Source organism: Corythoichthys intestinalis, chromosome 6 (assembly GCF_030265065.1).
Source record: "Corythoichthys intestinalis isolate RoL2023-P3 chromosome 6, ASM3026506v1, whole genome shotgun sequence".
Taxonomy (NCBI): Eukaryota; Metazoa; Chordata; class Actinopteri; order Syngnathiformes; family Syngnathidae; genus Corythoichthys; species Corythoichthys intestinalis.
Genome location: NC_080400.1, coordinates 53,656,160 through 53,672,987, shown reverse-complemented (window position 1 = coordinate 53,672,987; position 16,828 = coordinate 53,656,160). Strand labels below are relative to the sequence as shown.

The 16,828-nt window shown below is 37.8% G+C and overlaps 1 protein-coding gene across 1 annotated transcript in view; it reads right to left on the bottom strand.

Annotated features, from left to right (window-relative positions):
- The window catches only part of dync2h1 (dynein cytoplasmic 2 heavy chain 1), a 231,897-nt gene that overhangs the window by 30,693 nt on the left and 184,376 nt on the right, over window positions 1–16,828 (bottom strand). Inside the window, exons 81-85 of the mRNA XM_057838672.1 lie at window positions 14,481–14,641; window positions 14,007–14,132; window positions 4,214–4,324; window positions 3,077–3,146; window positions 2,879–2,964 (exon numbers count right to left, since the gene is read on the bottom strand). Of these exons, the coding sequence (XP_057694655.1) occupies window positions 2,879–2,964; window positions 3,077–3,146; window positions 4,214–4,324; window positions 14,007–14,132; window positions 14,481–14,641 (554 nt within the window). The remainder of the gene's footprint in view (window positions 1–2,878; window positions 2,965–3,076; window positions 3,147–4,213; window positions 4,325–14,006; window positions 14,133–14,480; window positions 14,642–16,828) is intronic.

The following is a 16,828-nucleotide window of genomic DNA, read 5'->3' as shown; positions in this document are numbered from 1 at the left end:
AAATTATTTTAAATTCAAATTGATTTGCAATATGAACTCATGAGGACAATAGCCAAACAATTTGACCCCCCCCACCCAAAAAAAAAAAAAAAATAAAATAAATAAATAAAACAAAAACAACAGTGTCTTTGGATAGTTTTTATTTTTGCTGTAGGCAGTATCAGATCCTTTGCTATGGTGTTGGATTATTTAGCACTGAGCAACTTGGCATGCCACGTTATATGATGCTAACAGTGCTCACTGATTTATTGATGTAACACTGACAAAGCGGGACGATTGTTGGCAATATCCGGCACATTTTCACTGGAAAAAAACAATCAAGCGGCTTTTCGATGTGATTGGGGTCTAATGTCTTTAAGTGACGTCTTAATTTATTTGATTTCCTGCTGTCTGCTGAAAACAATTTTAGGCACAGTAAACGGACTACCCTTTCCTCGTCTCCCACTTCATGGAAAGTTAAAGCCAAAAGCTACATACGCTTCGTTGTATTTCCTCGTCTTAGCTCTTCACATCTCCAGTGCGCTTTGCTGTGTCCTCTTGTTTGGTTCAAAAATACTGCACACACTCTAAAAATGAGAGTGCCACTGCCAACCACTGAGTGAATGTGCAATTAAACTTTTCTCTAGTATGGCAAAAAGTTGTTCCCCGAGGTTACATGCGCCACCCCCAGCTTCTGGGGGGCGCACCCCACTATTTGAGAAGTCCTGCTCTACTGTCCATTTACGGTATAGTTGCACGGAGCTTATGGACTGCGCCAGAGGCATGAAAAGGAAAGTATCAATTCACAAAGAGAAAAAAAGAAAACAAACAAAAGTAACGTGTAACGCAGGCGACAATTTGAAAAGTAGAGGAGTAAAAAGTACAGATTCGTGCTGTTGAATGTAGTGAAGTAAAAAATATCACTTCATATTCGTACTCAAGTAAAGACACACAAAAATATACATAAATTCACCACTGGTATTTTGTCTGGTCATCTGTCAATTTGAGAGAATAAAAAAATCTGACAAGTAGAAGCTGCCTCCAGCTGTCTTTACTAGGATTTTTTCCCCTTAATTTTATTGGTTAGAAAGGGAGAGACTTGGGAGAATCCCCTCGCATTTAGCGAATGATCAACAAACTATAGAAACATGTGACTCTTTACTTGATCTGACAACTACTGTATTTGAGTTTTACAGGCTTGTTCAGCAATTTTATTGGTCAAACACCAATAGATGTAGAAAAATGCGACGTTTTACTTTAAAACAAAATCAAAACATATGATTCCTCATTTTCAATGGATGTTTTGACCACTCATGCTAAAACAGGTTACGTAAATTAAATACTTTAAAATGTATGTACTGTTTTGTGCAAATGTAAGAGTGAATGGAAGTTTGTCAATACTGTGTATGCTTTGTGATTGACCGGCAAGTCCCGCCTAAAGTCAGCTTGAATAAGCTCCAGCTAACCCCTGACCCGACTATGCAATAGAAAAAGGCTGCTTTATTGAATTACCTAGCACGTATAGTTCACTTAACATCAGCAGTTACTCACCAAATATCTTCATACATTTTCTACAGTGACTCAGCGCACAGAAGGTCAAGGCAATAACATCGACTACTCATGAAGGTAAAATACTTTTGCAGACAGTGTCATAGCTACAGCCGAAAAAATGGAGATAGAACACTCCAACACACACTCCTACACAAATGTGCATGCTCAAACAAGCGCATGCGCTCTTTCTAAGTTATTGGCCGACCTGGAAAAATAAATTACAATTGTGTTTAAACATAGCTGAGTCATAGACTTCTTAATGATATTGACGGGACACATTCCCCAGACACTGTGCCATGCCTTCAAATAGGGGGCCGTCCCACACTCCGCTTCAGTTGGTTGAAGTCGGTCGCAGTCTTTCTCAAACACATGCAGCAATCCAACGCCAGATTTAGGTTGAAAAAATACAAAAGCTGTACCGCATACAAACAGGAAGAATTTTCTCAGGAGTGATTTGTTCGAGGATTCAAGGTAATTATTATATTTTTCATACCATGCATGCATTTTGAAACGTTGCAAAAAAAAAAAAAAATCAATAGGAGAAATTAATCGCTAAGCCATTGAAGTCATAATTCGCAATATTTACGTAAAATAAATGCTAACTGCCCGGTTTTTTGCTTTTAACCTAGAATCAAGACTGTTTTACTCCATATCTATAAATAATTTGAGGATTTAAACATATATTCACAATAATTTTCAACGTAAAAAGCTCTTTGTAGTGATAAGGCGGCACCACTGCGGCTTAAAGACTAGCAGCACATTCGGCATATTTACGTAAAATAAATGCTAACTGCCAGTTTTTTTTGTTTTTTTGTTTTTTTTGCTTTTAACCAATAATCGAGACTGTTTTACATCCATATCTATAAAGAATTCAGGGATTTAAGCATTTATTCACACGAATTTTCAACTTAAAACCTTTTTGTCTGTGTTTCCACTTGGTCAGCTTTGACGGAGATAGGCCCCCTTTTAATTGGCCCCGCCAATAAATTATGACTTCTAAAAAAAAATTCATTGGAACACAATGTTGTTGTTACAGGGAACTCTGGAAGCTTGTTCAGTAACTCCTGCTTTCATTCATTCTGCAAAAATGGCTATAGTATACATTAGATCCGAAAAAGTAAGTGTGAAGCTTAGGCAATATATATCGCTATTTTAATTTTTTCCATTATTGTTCAGGCTGACCCCATACAGAGCTATTCAAGTTATCTGGTGAAAATTCGTCTTGTTTTAATATTGCAATATAATATTGCAACCCCCTCAAAAAATCGTGATAATAGATTTTTCCAATATCGTTCAGGCCTACTATACACAAACATTGTGTAAGTGTGCATGCGCGTATTTGATCTACCTGAGGTATGTAGTTACGCCTTTCTTGGCACACAGCATGGAACCACGCTAGACAGAAGAGAGACTGGGAACGAGCAAGTATTCCACCTAAATTAAGAAGTATAATAATAATGAAAAAAAAAAAAAAAAAAACCAATTGTATCGTCAATCATACTCAAGCAGATTTAAATAATAAAATGGCACATGAAGGAGGAAATACCTTTACTGATCTGTTCTGGTGTCCAGGACTCATAGGTCCTCAACAAATTCCTCTTCAACCCAGGAGGATCCTAAATACATGTATAGGATAAGAATTCCGACAATGACTTTGACAACTTACTTGGTGAAGTTCAAGCAATATGACAATCTCGTAATACAGGTGTGCAGCTAAGCAAATATGAAAACGTGTTCAAGTTTAGGTTTTGTTAAGTCACATTATTTTGTATGCCCTTTAAAAAAATATTGACAAATTAGCTGTTGGCATGAACTCCAAATGACAAGAATAGGAATTCAAAATGAGCAATATTGCTCTTAGAGGAAAAATACATGGTAGAAGTTGACCAAATTGTATTCCATTGGCCACCATCTGCATTTCAAAATGTTTGATACACAATAAGACAAAATGATAGTTAGAGTGCAGGGGCTCCACCGAGTGGGAATGTCAGCAAATTACAGTTTCATCAACCCTTTAAACGTTTGACACATGCCATAAATGTGCCAGGAACTAAATTAACACAAAGCATCATAAGACCAATGTTGCGATGTAGTAAGCTTTTGAAGACAATGACATGAGCGCGTTCTAAATGAACAAATGTGGAGAAAGACGATTAAAAAAAAAAAAAAAAAAAAAAAACCCTAAATCGCGATACAGCATGCATTAAGCTAATCATCTTATTAAGATCAATGGAGAATCTTGCTGAAGAACCCAACCAGTCCAGCTTGCACTTTTGTATTGAAAAGATACAATATGTAAAATGTTTTCCCTTGTGTCAGTCTGTCAGCTAAGAGAGAAAGATGGAGACAACCACAGAGGAGCATGTTATGCTGCAAGCATGGTTGGCGAAGCAGCTTTTCCCTTGAGCAGTACTCTCATCAGAAACAAACCATGCAATAAAGTATGCCTGACTAACACACAGTTTGAATGCCTATGCATTTCTGGCCAGAAATTCTACAGATTTATTGTTTGTGCAGTGTGACTGTTGAAAGAAGATTATTTCACCATCGCATTACATTCAAACCTGTATTTAAACAGGTGTCAACCAGCGGCTAAGACAGCTAAATTCAACAGCCACTGGAGGCTGTAAGTAATGCGGAAGGGATAAACATTTTGTATGCAGAGAAATATGCTAATGTGTACCTCGTAAGTGATCTTCAGGCTCGATTGCAGCAGTATGGGAGGAAATCTGGGGTGAACCTCTGATGTCAACCAGAGACGGAAGCCTTCTTTGGGACGTAGAACATTTAGCTCCTGCGAAATGCGTACACATTGAGAAAAAATTGTGAATATGCTTGTTTTCCCTGACTATTCATATCTCATCCAACAATATGGTGAAGGTTAGGTACTGTTTGATTATGCCAACTTAGTGTATCACAAAAGTGAGCACACCCCTCGCATTTCTGCAGATATTTAAGTATATCTTTTCATGGGACAACACTGATAAAATGACACTTTGACACAAAGAAAAGTAGTCTGTGAGCAGCTTATATAATAGAGTTAATTTATTTCCCCCTGAAAATATAGCCATTAATATCTAAACCTCTGGCAACAAAAGTGATTACACCCCTTAGAAACTATGTACATCCCTAAATGTCCAAATTGAGTACTGCTTGTCATTTCCCCTCCAAAATGTCATGTGACTCATTACAGGAGTGCTGTCAGCATTGCTGCAGATATTGAAGAGGCAGGAAGCTGTAATAAAATACTATTTTTGTAGGAATTAGTCATCCATTTTGTTTTCAACGTTACTTACAACATGCCTAAAAAGAAACTTAAATTGAAGTTAAATTGAGAAGGTAATGACATTACAAAAAAATTGTAAAAAAAATATTAAAAAATGACATTTATCCGATTAATCAGTTATAAAGATAATCATTAGTTGCAGCCCGAGTAGCCATCATTTCACATCCATTCCATCATGTTCTATCTTTTGGATTATTCCCAACAACCACATCTTGTTCTCTTACACATTTATGGTTAAAAATAGAAACGTCAAAGGTCAGACTTCCTTCAATTCAATTCGTTCCTACCTAACTTTAAATTCCCTATTCATTCACATTATTGCACAAGATTTTACCTTTAATAAAAAAAAGTGTGAATAATATGTGTGGCATAAAGATATATAAATGGCTTAATAGTAAGAGTTTAGTGATACTGTGGTATTTAGTTTTTGTCTTTGCAACTGGCTAGTGTTTCTGAAAGCTCTGTTCATCTTTGTCCATTTTCCTCCTCTCACAACCTCCATTTTGTTCATTCATCATTCTTTCATCTTAACTTCTCTTCTCACACTGCCCGTCATTTTCTTGTCACGGCAGTTTTTCATTTCAAGCTTGACTGCCGAGACCTCATCGGTTGATGGGTAAGAGGGAAACAAAGAAAGAATGATGAAGAGGAGCAGAAGCCGGGTACATAGTTCACAAGCTCGTTGTTACTGTTAGAAAATAGCTGCAGATGATATCCAAGATGAAGAACACAGGGGATGGAAATACAAGAAAAACATTGATTCTGTACCATGAGTAAAAATGCTAGACTGAGGGAAAACACACTTGCACACACGCACACATTTCTGCCCCAACATCTGTGCCTCCTAGTGAGTGTTGACCTGCCACACACGCTACCGAACATAACCCAAGGAAAGATACAGTGACATGAATAAAACAAAATACAAACACACTTAGAAAAAAGAATACGTAAACAGTGTGTGGCACAGCAAGCATGGAACACCTAAATACAGTGAAAGGGGCACAAAAAGGGCACAAACACACACACAAAAAAAACAAGACACCGAGGACTCCTTATGCAAGACAAGAGTTTGAAATTAACACTTTTGGATGTGAAGATTTGTGCAACAACAACAATGTACTGTAAAGGAGAGCGGGGTTCCTTGTCCTATGGGTTGGTTGTAACGCTTGCTACAATTCGACCACGATATCAGAGTTGAACTAACCATAAGAATGCCCGGAAAAAAATCTACACTGCTTTTACAGGGTTTCTACAGGTATCAGCCAATCTCATTTAATGTCTTTTTAATGCCACGTTAAACTAATTTAATGCTCATGCTCAACTGCGGATAGTTTCACACACACAAATTGTAAGTAGAGTTGTCCGATGACTTTTCAACAAATACAAATATCCCTATATTGTCTCACTCCAAAAATCCGATACCGATACCCAACCGATTCTGATACATGTGGTCGTGGACTGAACACATTATGGCTAATTGTATTGCGATGCCCCACTGGATACTACACCACTGGCCAAAAGTATGCTTTTGCAGTAATATCTTCATTTATTTTGCTTGCAATTAAAAAACAGAAGACAATGGAAAAAAAAAAAAAAAAAAAAAAAAAAATTATCATTTTACACAAAACTCCAAAAATGGGCCGGACAAAAGTATTGGCACCCTTTGAAAATCATGCGATGCTTCTCTAATTTGTGTAATTAACAGCACCTGTTACTTAATTCACTAAATTCACTTTTAAAGCAACATGCTTATTGGCCTAAAGCCGAATAAAAAACCGATATCGATATTATCTGATGTCATTTTAAAATGCGTTTATTGGGCGATATTATCGGTTAGCCGATAGTATCGGCTGTCTTGTCCTGTAATGATGTTATCTTATGTTCACTTATCCCGGCTACCCGATAATATCAAACAATTCAAGTGCAAAAAAATAAATAAATAAATAAAATAACTGTCAAGTTTACGTATTTTTAATGCCTCAAACATTCAGTTTAATGCTTCTTAATGATTTATAAGGCCTGAATTTTTTACAAAATTAATTTAATGACTTTTAATGCATTTTAATGACCCGCATAAACCCTGGTTAATTGGGAAGTCACACAACACTTTGAGGTAAGGGATAATTACTTTTTTTAGGGGCAATTTAAATATTCTGTTTAATGGGTTTTTACAAAATAAGTTTATAGTTATGGGAGTGTTACAATTAAAAAATGGAAAAGAAGTGAGAAAAGTATGTGACCGACTACCCAATTGTGACTGTGCATGCGAAAAAATGTCACTTCCTCTTGAGGCATGACGGCCCCATAGGGATCAGGTGTGTCTCACACTTTCTATTGCCGAACCTATCATGTAGCCTACTGTGTTTATCTGTAGCGCCGCCACAGCAGCATCATGGCTCGAAAGGATGTGATGCAGATTTCTCACATACACCAGTAACAATCGAGTCGCTCGTCACAGTCGGGTAGTGACAAGAACAAAGCTACAATTTTGATTCACATTCTCTAGCTGTTAGTTTAGCTGTGAGATGGTTCTTGCACCCTTTTAAAAGTCAATTGAATGATTTTTAAGACATTAAAAATATAATTCAAATATATTTAAAATTTAAATAATTTACATTTTATAATTTAAACATGTCGCAACAATTTCTGATAAAGAAGAAAAAAACAAAATAAACGATTTCATTTCATTGTTACTGGTGTTTTTCTCTTCTCCTGTGACACTCGATGGCTTTGACCCCCACTGTCCCTAACAAAAAAGTCTTTTTGCAAACTTTGTCCTAGTGGTGGGAACCTTTGGGTACCTCGTGATTCGATTTGCAATACAAGGCTTACGATACCGATGATCTTGGCGATACAACAATTACTGATGCACGGGTCCAGAAATCATTCTCAGATATTCTACAAAACAACTCAAAAGCAGAAAAACAAGCACTGAATTGGAATGAGTTAATCACTAGTCCAATCCATTTGAAGTGGGAGGGTGGCAGCAAATGACCGTTCATTCGCTGCCATCCCTCCCACTTCAAACGGATTGGACGTTTATGGCCGTCAGAGGCAGCCAATGCCAAGCAACGAGTTTATTTTGGGGCATTTGAAATCATTTCGTGTTGATTTTTGATCAATTCCTTTTCCTGTTGAGGTATTTACAGGTCACTTCCTGTTGATTTTGAGTTACTGAAAAGGAAGTGACTCAAGAATGCCCCCAATTTATTGGGAGTGATTCAAAATCAACAGGAAATTACCTCTAAATGCTCTCAAAAGATTGAATGTAAATGTTCTAATTTCAGTGCCATCGTTGGGGCGTCCAATCTAGAAAAAATGAATTGGCTGAGTAATGCCTTCAATGGCAGCCATTGAGCTCACGTAGACCCAATTATAATGGAAGCTTATAGTAGCATATCTATAACCTTTTGCGCTACGAGTCACTGACGTACGCTGAGGTTGCGGACAACGTACCGTACAACATCTAATAATCCCAAACTCTCGTATTTACTGCACGGCCATTAATAAAACTAATACACACCATTAGAAGTTTTGCGGTGGACTGCAGTGATTTCTGTGGCATTTAAAACATCGTCTGGAAATGTAATACTTACTGCAATTTTCCTTTGAATTTAAGGCAATTTAAAACATTTAAGACTTTTTAGGGACCCGGGGGAACCCTGTGTTAGCAAAAAAAAAAAAATCAACAGGACAAAAGATTTCAAGATTTTTTATTGTAGTCTTATGTTAAAGCAACATTTAAAACCATTTTTTTAGTAAACCTGTTCTAATATAATATTAACCTTATTATGCTGTCTTAGAAATGTTTTATGTTTATTCAGATATTTGAATTTATTCAATAAAAAGCACACATAGTTTTCATTCAGAAGTTGTCATCATTCTTAAAGAAAATCCCATTTAAAATAAGAGTGACAATCGATCCCATATTGCGTTAAAACCATCAGGCTAAGTAATAAATGATTATTAGATGTGTTGAATGGAAAATATTCACGAAAGAGTGAAAATCTGACAACCAACCCCACTCTCTCCTATGAACCGTATACAGTATATTACATGTGTCTACAGCAGGGTGTGTGCAGAAATGTTGAAATGAAGCAGAAATTACTGAAATCACAGTTCTCCAAATCTCACTGCTAGAGATGGAGTCCAGGGGAATTCATAGTAGTCCAGTTTCAAAAATTCACATTGTCTGTGTTTATGAGAAATAAGTCTTTTAAAACACTGCTCAAAAGCCTGTGGAAAAGCTGAAGTGTTTGTGGGAAATGAGCAGTTAACTCACAGTGCATAAACTCAATCATAATACAATCCAGGAGGCTAAAAGACACAGTGCTGACAATGACAGCACCGATTTTAAAGTGCGGGTTTTGATATCAACCAAGTAGTGGCGCATTTAATTAATTTAATCAAAAATACGCCAAGAATATGACAACGGGAATCTGTTCCCTGCAATGTATATTTTTTTTATCATTAAAATGCAGCCATCATGTATTTGTTATAACACGAGTGGTTGGGTGTTACTGAGTGTCTCCATTGAAATGTAACAAGAAGAAAAATGTCAAAATAGGGCTAATGATTATTAGCAATACTCATAACTGATACAACATATTCAGCAAAATGTCACAGGTGTTTTTAAAAAAAAGTGTTAAAGATATCATTTTTGCCTTAATCAAATAAGTTTGTACAGTATAGTTATACGGGTACACTTGCTGGATTAGCGTTTTGTTTTATCAGATAGCATATATAGTGGTCAGATTTAAGGATAACGGGTAGGTAGGAGTTTTTTCATATGTTAGATTTTCATTTTTTTGTTTTTGTAATTAGTAGGCTTAATCCAGACAATGGTTACACCATGTTAGAGGAAAAAAAATATAAATTTTGTTCCTGGTTTGTAATCATTTTGTGTTGCTTGGGTCCAACCTAAACGAAAAAGTGCCACTAAAAGGGTAAACATTTGGTTTAGCTAAAATTAGAGTCTATATTCAAAATTCCCCATTTTACAAACTTATTATGCAGACAGTTTTTGTTAAATGTCATTTCGGCTGGGTACAGACCGCAGGTCTTAATGCACGAATCAGAATTTTTTTTTTGGTTTTTCCGACTCGAGTGAGGTATTAACTTGACGTTCTAATCGCATAGAAGTGGACCATTTCAAATCTGATCTGGGTCACTTTCGTATGTGGTTTAAATCCAATCTGGGCCACATTTTTCCAGAATGTGGCGGCGGTCTGAACTGTCAAGTCTCTCAAATCGGAATTCATGCAGCAAGTACTGTATGTCATCAAAGAGTGAGAGTGGCAGGTAGGACGTCAGCAATGTAGCATTAGCGTTAGCACCTAGCTTGAACTCGGCTTTTACGCAGTAGGCGGGCTTGACCAAAGTCATAAAAAAAATAAATAAATAAAATGAAGAAAAGGATAAGCCTGAAAATGCTCATTTTTCTTTTGTGAGCCAAATGAGCAATATTTAAGTATTGCTTACATGGCCGAGTCCGGGCAAACTGACACACGAACATAAGGCTCATTTTTGAACAAATAAATTTTCTTTCTTTTTTTGAATTTAATTCTTATCAGTTAAAGTGTGTTGTAATTTGGCAACAGTAGTAAAGTATGAGCCCCAGTTTGACAACTGTTGGTATCCAGTTATTTAGAGGATTTGTTCAGTAGAGTATAGATCAAAAAAGAAGAGCCAAGCATCAGAACACAAATGCCTTACACAAAAACAAGACACTGAGGAATCATTATGCAAGACAAGAGTTTGAAATGAACACTTTTCGGTGTGGACATTTGTGCAACAACAACAATGTACTGAAACGGAGAATGGGGTTCCTTGTGCAAAGGGTTGGTTGTAACACTTGCTATATTTCGACCACCAGAGTGTGATGTTGCACAATATCATTGATGAACTAATTCTATGTACATTGGTATGAAAAAGTATCTGAACCATCTGGAATTTCCCACATTTCTGCATAAAATCACCATCAAATGTGATCTGATCTTTGTCAAAATCATACAGATGAAAAAGTGTTTGCTATAACTAAAACAACCAAAACATTTGTAGGTTTTCATATTTTAATGAGGATAGTATGCAAACAATGACAGAAGAGGGAAAAACGAGTAAGTGAACCATCACATTTAATATTTTGTGGCCTACTTTTTCGCAGCAGTAACTTCTACCAGACACTTTCTGTAGCTGCAGATGCAGTCTGGCACATCGATCAGGAATAATCTTGGCCCATTCTTCTCTACAAAACTACTGTACTTTAGTCAGATTCCTGGGATATATGGCATGAATCGCTGTCTTGAGGTCATGCTATAGCATCTCAATGGGGTTCAAGTCTGGACTTTAACTTGGCAACTCCAGAACGTGAATTTTGTTCTTCTGAAACCATTGTGAAGTTGATTTACTTATGTGTTTTGGATCATTGTCATGTTGCAGCATCCATCCTCTTTTTAGGTTCAACTGTCTGACTGACGGCCTCAGGTTTTCCTGCAAAACATCCTGATAAACTTTTGAATTCATTCTTCCATTAATTATTTCAAGTTGTCCAGGCCCTGAGTCAGCAAAATATTTCCAAATCATGATGCTCCCTCCACCATGCTTCACGATGGGGATGAGGTGTTGATATTTTTCCTCCACACATGACGTTGTGTGTTACTCCAAAATAATTCAACTTTGGTTTCAGCAGTCCACAAAATATTTTGCCAAAACTTCCAAAGTGTCCAAGTGTGTTTTGCAAACATTAAACAAGTCACAATGTTTTTTTTTTTTCTTGGACAACAGTGGCTTCCTCCGTGGAGTCCTCCCATGAACACCATTCTTGGCCATAGTTTTACATACACTAGTAGTTGATGTGTGCACAGAGATATTGGACTGGGCCAGTGATTTCTCTAAGTTTTTAGCAGACACTCCAGGGTTTTTTTTTTTATCTCCGATTATTCTGCGCTATACTTTTGGCGTCATCTTTGATGGACGGCCACTCCTTGGGAGAGAACCAACAGAACCAAACCCTCTCCATTTGTAGACAACTTCTCTAAATGTCAGTTGATGAACATGCAGACTTTTAGAGATGATTTTGTATAATTTCCCAGCTCTATACAAATCAACAATCCTTGATCTCAAGGTCTTCAGACAGGTCTTTTGACCAAGCCATGATGCACATCAGACATCAAGACAATTCTTACAAGGTGTGTGTTTTATAGTGGGCAGGGCAGCTTTAAACCACTAATCAGTGATTGGGCACTCACTTGAATTAAATTGTTTGGTAAAAATTTGTTTCAATTGCTCTTTAAGTCTCCTTAGGCAGAGGGTTCACTTATTTCCCCCCTTCTATCATTGTTTGCATGCTATCCTCATTAAAAAAGGAAAACCTATAAATGTTTGGGTGGTTTTAGTTAAAGCAAAGACTGTTATTACATCTGTGTGATTTTGACAAAGATCAGCTCACATTTGATGGAGATTTTATGCAGAAATGTGAGGAATTCCAAAAGGTTCAGCTACAGTGGGGCAAATAAGTACTGTATTTTGTCAACCACTAATTGTGCAAGTTCTCCCACTTGAAAATATTAGAAAGGCCTGTAATTGTTAACATTGGGTAAACCTCAACCATGAGAGACAGAATGTGGGAAAAAAACCCAGAAAATCTACTTATTGGATTTTTAAAGAATTTATTTGCAAATTATGGTTGAATAAGTATTTGGTCAAGAACAAAAGTTCATCTCAATACTTTGTTATGTACCGTTTCTTGGCAATAACTGAGGCCAAACGTTTTCTGTAACTCTTCACAAGCTTTTCACACACTGTTGCTGGTATTTTGGCCCCTTCCTCCATGCAGATCTCAGAGCAGTGATGTTTTGGGGCTGTCGCTGGGCAACACGGACTTTGAACTCCCTGCACAGATTTTCTATGGGGTTGAGATCTGGAGACTGGCTAGGCCACTACAGGACCTACAAATGCTTTTTACGAAGCCACTCGTTTGTTGCCCTGCCTGTGTTTGGGATCATTGTCATGCTGAAAGACCCAGCCACGTCTCATCTTCAATGCCCTTGCTGATGGAAGGAGATTTTCACTCAAAATCTCTCAATACATGGCCCCATTCATTCTTTCCTTTACACAGATCAGTCGTCCTGGTCCCTTTGCCCCAAAGCATGATGTTTCCACCCCCATGCTTCACAGTGGGTATGATGTTCTTCGGATGCAATTCAGTATTCTTTCTCCTCCAAACACGAGAATCTGTGTTTCTACCAAAATGTTTTATTTTGGTTTCATCGGACCATAACACATTCTCCCAGACCTCTTCTGGATCATCCAAATGCTCTCTAGCGAACCGCAGACGGGCCTGGGCATGTACTGGCTTCAGCACGGGACACGTCTGGCAGTGCATGGTTTGAGTCCCTGGCGGCACATTGTGTTACTGATAGTAAATTTTGTTAATGTGGTCCCAGCTCTCTGTAGATCATTCACTAGGTCCCCCCGTGTGGTTCTGGGATTTTTTCTCACCATTCTTGTTATAATTTTAACGCCACAGAGTGAGATCTTGCATGGAGCCCCAGATCGAGGGAGATTATCAGTGGTCTTGTATGTCTTCTATTTTCTAATAATTGCTCCCACAATTGATTTCTTTACACCAAGCGAAGAGTGAAGAGTTACAGAAAACGTTTGGCCTCCGTTATTGCCAACAAAGGGTACATAACAAAGTATTGAGATGAACTTTTGGTATTGACCAAATACTTATTTTCCACCATGATTTGCAAATAAATTCTTTAAAAATCAAACAATGTGATTTTCAGTTTTTTTTCCCCACATTCTGTCTGTCATGGTTGAGGTTTACCCATGTTGACAATTACAGGCCTCTCTAATATTTTCAAGTGGGAGAACTTGCACAATTAGTGGTTGACTAAACACTTATTTGCCCCACTGTACACTGCTTTTACTATGAAGTCACACATCACTCTGAGGTGAGGGGAAATTATTTTTTTTTAGTGTCAGTTTAAAAATTTCAAGGTTTTAACTATTCTCGTTCGACAAAAGTTGGTATCCAGTGATTTACAGGATTTGTTCAGTAGAGTACAGATCAAAAAAGTAGAGCCAAGCATCGAAACGCAAATGTCTTACATAACGACAACAAGTGCATATAATCTAAAAAGAAACATTACACAAGAACAAACCACCAACAAGACAGAGTGCTTACTTTTTCAAGTAGAGGTAACCATGCTGTGACAAGATGGAGGTTTTTCAAGCAAAGCCACTCTCCGCTTCGGGAACATTCTCTGAGTGTCGCCAAGGCCACGTCAGCCTGTCCCTGACCCATCGAGATCTGGGCAGACAAAGAGCCACACTCAGACAGGGTACCAAACAAAGGAAATGGGATGGAAAATCCAATTCTGTCTTGGCATTCGAGGTTAGTGGGTACATAATGTGATTGCACCATTGAATTATTCTCTTCAGTAAGTGAAAGCAAATTAAATTTATAATTTCAATCCAATCAAATATGTACAGTAGATATGCGATTTGAGCTGAGGTCTGGCAAATTAATTCATCTTGCAATTACAGCTTTGTCAAAAACTAAATGACCAATTTTGTAACTCCAGCTAGTCACCACCAAAACAGTAAATAAAGTCTGTGAGCATTTGTTATTCCAGATGTTTTAATTTCTGTACTCTACCTCATGATAATGATCCCGACCCACAGTGTCTGTGGCTAGATCCGCAAGCTCTTGGGAGGGGTCGGCCCCCGGCGAGGTAATGATCAGGACCGGTTCCCATTCCAAAGTCTCAGCATAAAGACGCCTCAGGTTCAGAGGAGGAGGAGAGAGTTCCTTCAAACCTGGAGAAAAAATGATCAAGGGGAAAAAAAAGGATGTGATAGTTTTTTTTTTTTGATAATTAATGTGATAAACAGTGTTGTCTGTAATCTGATTACTTTCTTTCAGTAACGAGTATCAAATGCAATCATTTTTCCAAACCTGTAATCTGATTGAAGTTCGTTTTCTTAGTGTCTGTGTGTTACTATTTCGTTATTGCATCATAATGTATGTAGAATAAAAAAGATTGCAGTCATGTACGAAGAGCATTTTGAATAAAAAATGCGAGAAAGGTTCCCACTACGTTTTCGTTTTTACAGTAAACACTCACATTTACTTCCTGTTTTAGTATTGAGTCACATGCCCTAAATGTTTTGGGACTGAGAAAGGCGTGTGCAAGGCTGCCAGCACTGGTGTACATTAGAGCCGAGTACAGCCACCTGTCGAGATTTGCGAGGGAATGTTGATCTGCGTACATCCATGAATGACCGTGAGTATTTTTCCTTCATTCTGGAGGGTTCCAGCGATAGGTTGGACCCCTACATGCGCGGCCGTTTCGTAGCTTTGCTGTTGCAACAACGGGTAGTCATAGCTCCAAGTTGACAAGCATTGTTTAGATCATATTCGTGTTACACTTTAATGCCATGAGGTGACATGTTTGTTTAGTATATTTAGGATGTGTTGTCCGACTAAGTGAAAGTGCTTAGTTGCCGCCACGTTTTGTGGCCAAATTGACAATGTGTGTGTACGGTGTACTTCCGGGTTGTGCGCGTGCATCCGCCCGCCCCCACATGTTAATTGCACTGTGATATTCATTTGTGTGTTGTTGATTATTGTGCAGTCAATCTGCATTGTTTTACATTGGCACTGATATGCTGTTAACCCTAACCCCTAAACCCTAACCTGAAATTCAGAATTTTTTTACATTAGGCTTAATCTTTGAGAATTAATCTGAGGTTTAATTGGTCGGTGGAGTAGATTTCAACAAATTCCATGCAGTTTGTCAGTTATTTGTTAGTTTCAGCGCTCCGGAGTGGATAAGATAGCGCAAGTTAATGGGGTTTGAAATCAAATTCATCGACTAATTCAACCTCCACTAACCCACAGATTAAGCCTTATGTGAAAAATTCTGATCTTCGCCTTTAAATTCAATTATCGGAATGTCAATTACATGCGATGCCATTTTTTCTGTTGTCATACTTATGTTGAAGGGGCAAAGGGAGAAAAAGTGGTAAAAAGTAACTGATAAACTAAGTTACTTTAAAAGGAATTTGATAATAAAGTAATCAGTAAAGTGACTAGATTGCTTTTTTGAGGCGTAATCAGTAATCAGTAATTGAATTACTTTTCCAAGTAGTCTGTGACAACACTGGTGATACAGTGGTATGAAAAAGTATCTGAACCTTTTGCAATTTCTCACATTTCTACATAAAATCAAATGTGATCTGATCTTTGTCAAAATCACACAGATGAAAAAACAGTGTCTGCTTTAACTAAAACCACTCAAACGTTTATAGGTTTTCAGATTTTAATGAGGATAGTATGCAAACAATAGCAGAAGGGGGAAAAATAAGTGAACCGTCACTCAACCCCCCCCGGCAGCAATAACTTCAACCAGATGCTTCCTGTAGCAGCAGACCAGTCTGGCAAATTGATCAGGACTAATCTTGGCCCATTCTTCTCTACAAAACTGCCGTGGTTCAGTCAGATTCCTGGGTTGTCTGGCATGAATCGCTGTCTTTAGGTCATGCCACAGTATGTCAATGGGGTTCAAGTCTGGACTTTAACTTGGCCATTCCAGAACGTGTATTTTGTTCTTCTGAAACCATTCTGAAGTTGATTTACTGCTGTGTTTTGGATTATTGTCATGTTGCAGCAGCCATCCTATTTTTAGCTCCAACTATCAGACAGACAGCCTCAGGTTTTCCTGCAAAACATCCTGATAAACCTTTGAATTCATTCTTCCATTAATGATTGCAGGTTGTCCAGGCCCTGAGGCAGCAAAACAGCCTCAAATCATGATGCTCCCTCCACCATGCTTCACGGTGGGGATGAGGTGTTGATTTTGCTGAGCTGTTCCATTTTTCCTCCACACATGACGTAGTTTGTTACTCCCAAACAATTCATCTTTGGTTTCATCAGTCCACAAAATATTCTGCCAAAACTTCTGTAGAGGTTCCATGTGCCTTTTTGCGAACATTAAACAAGCA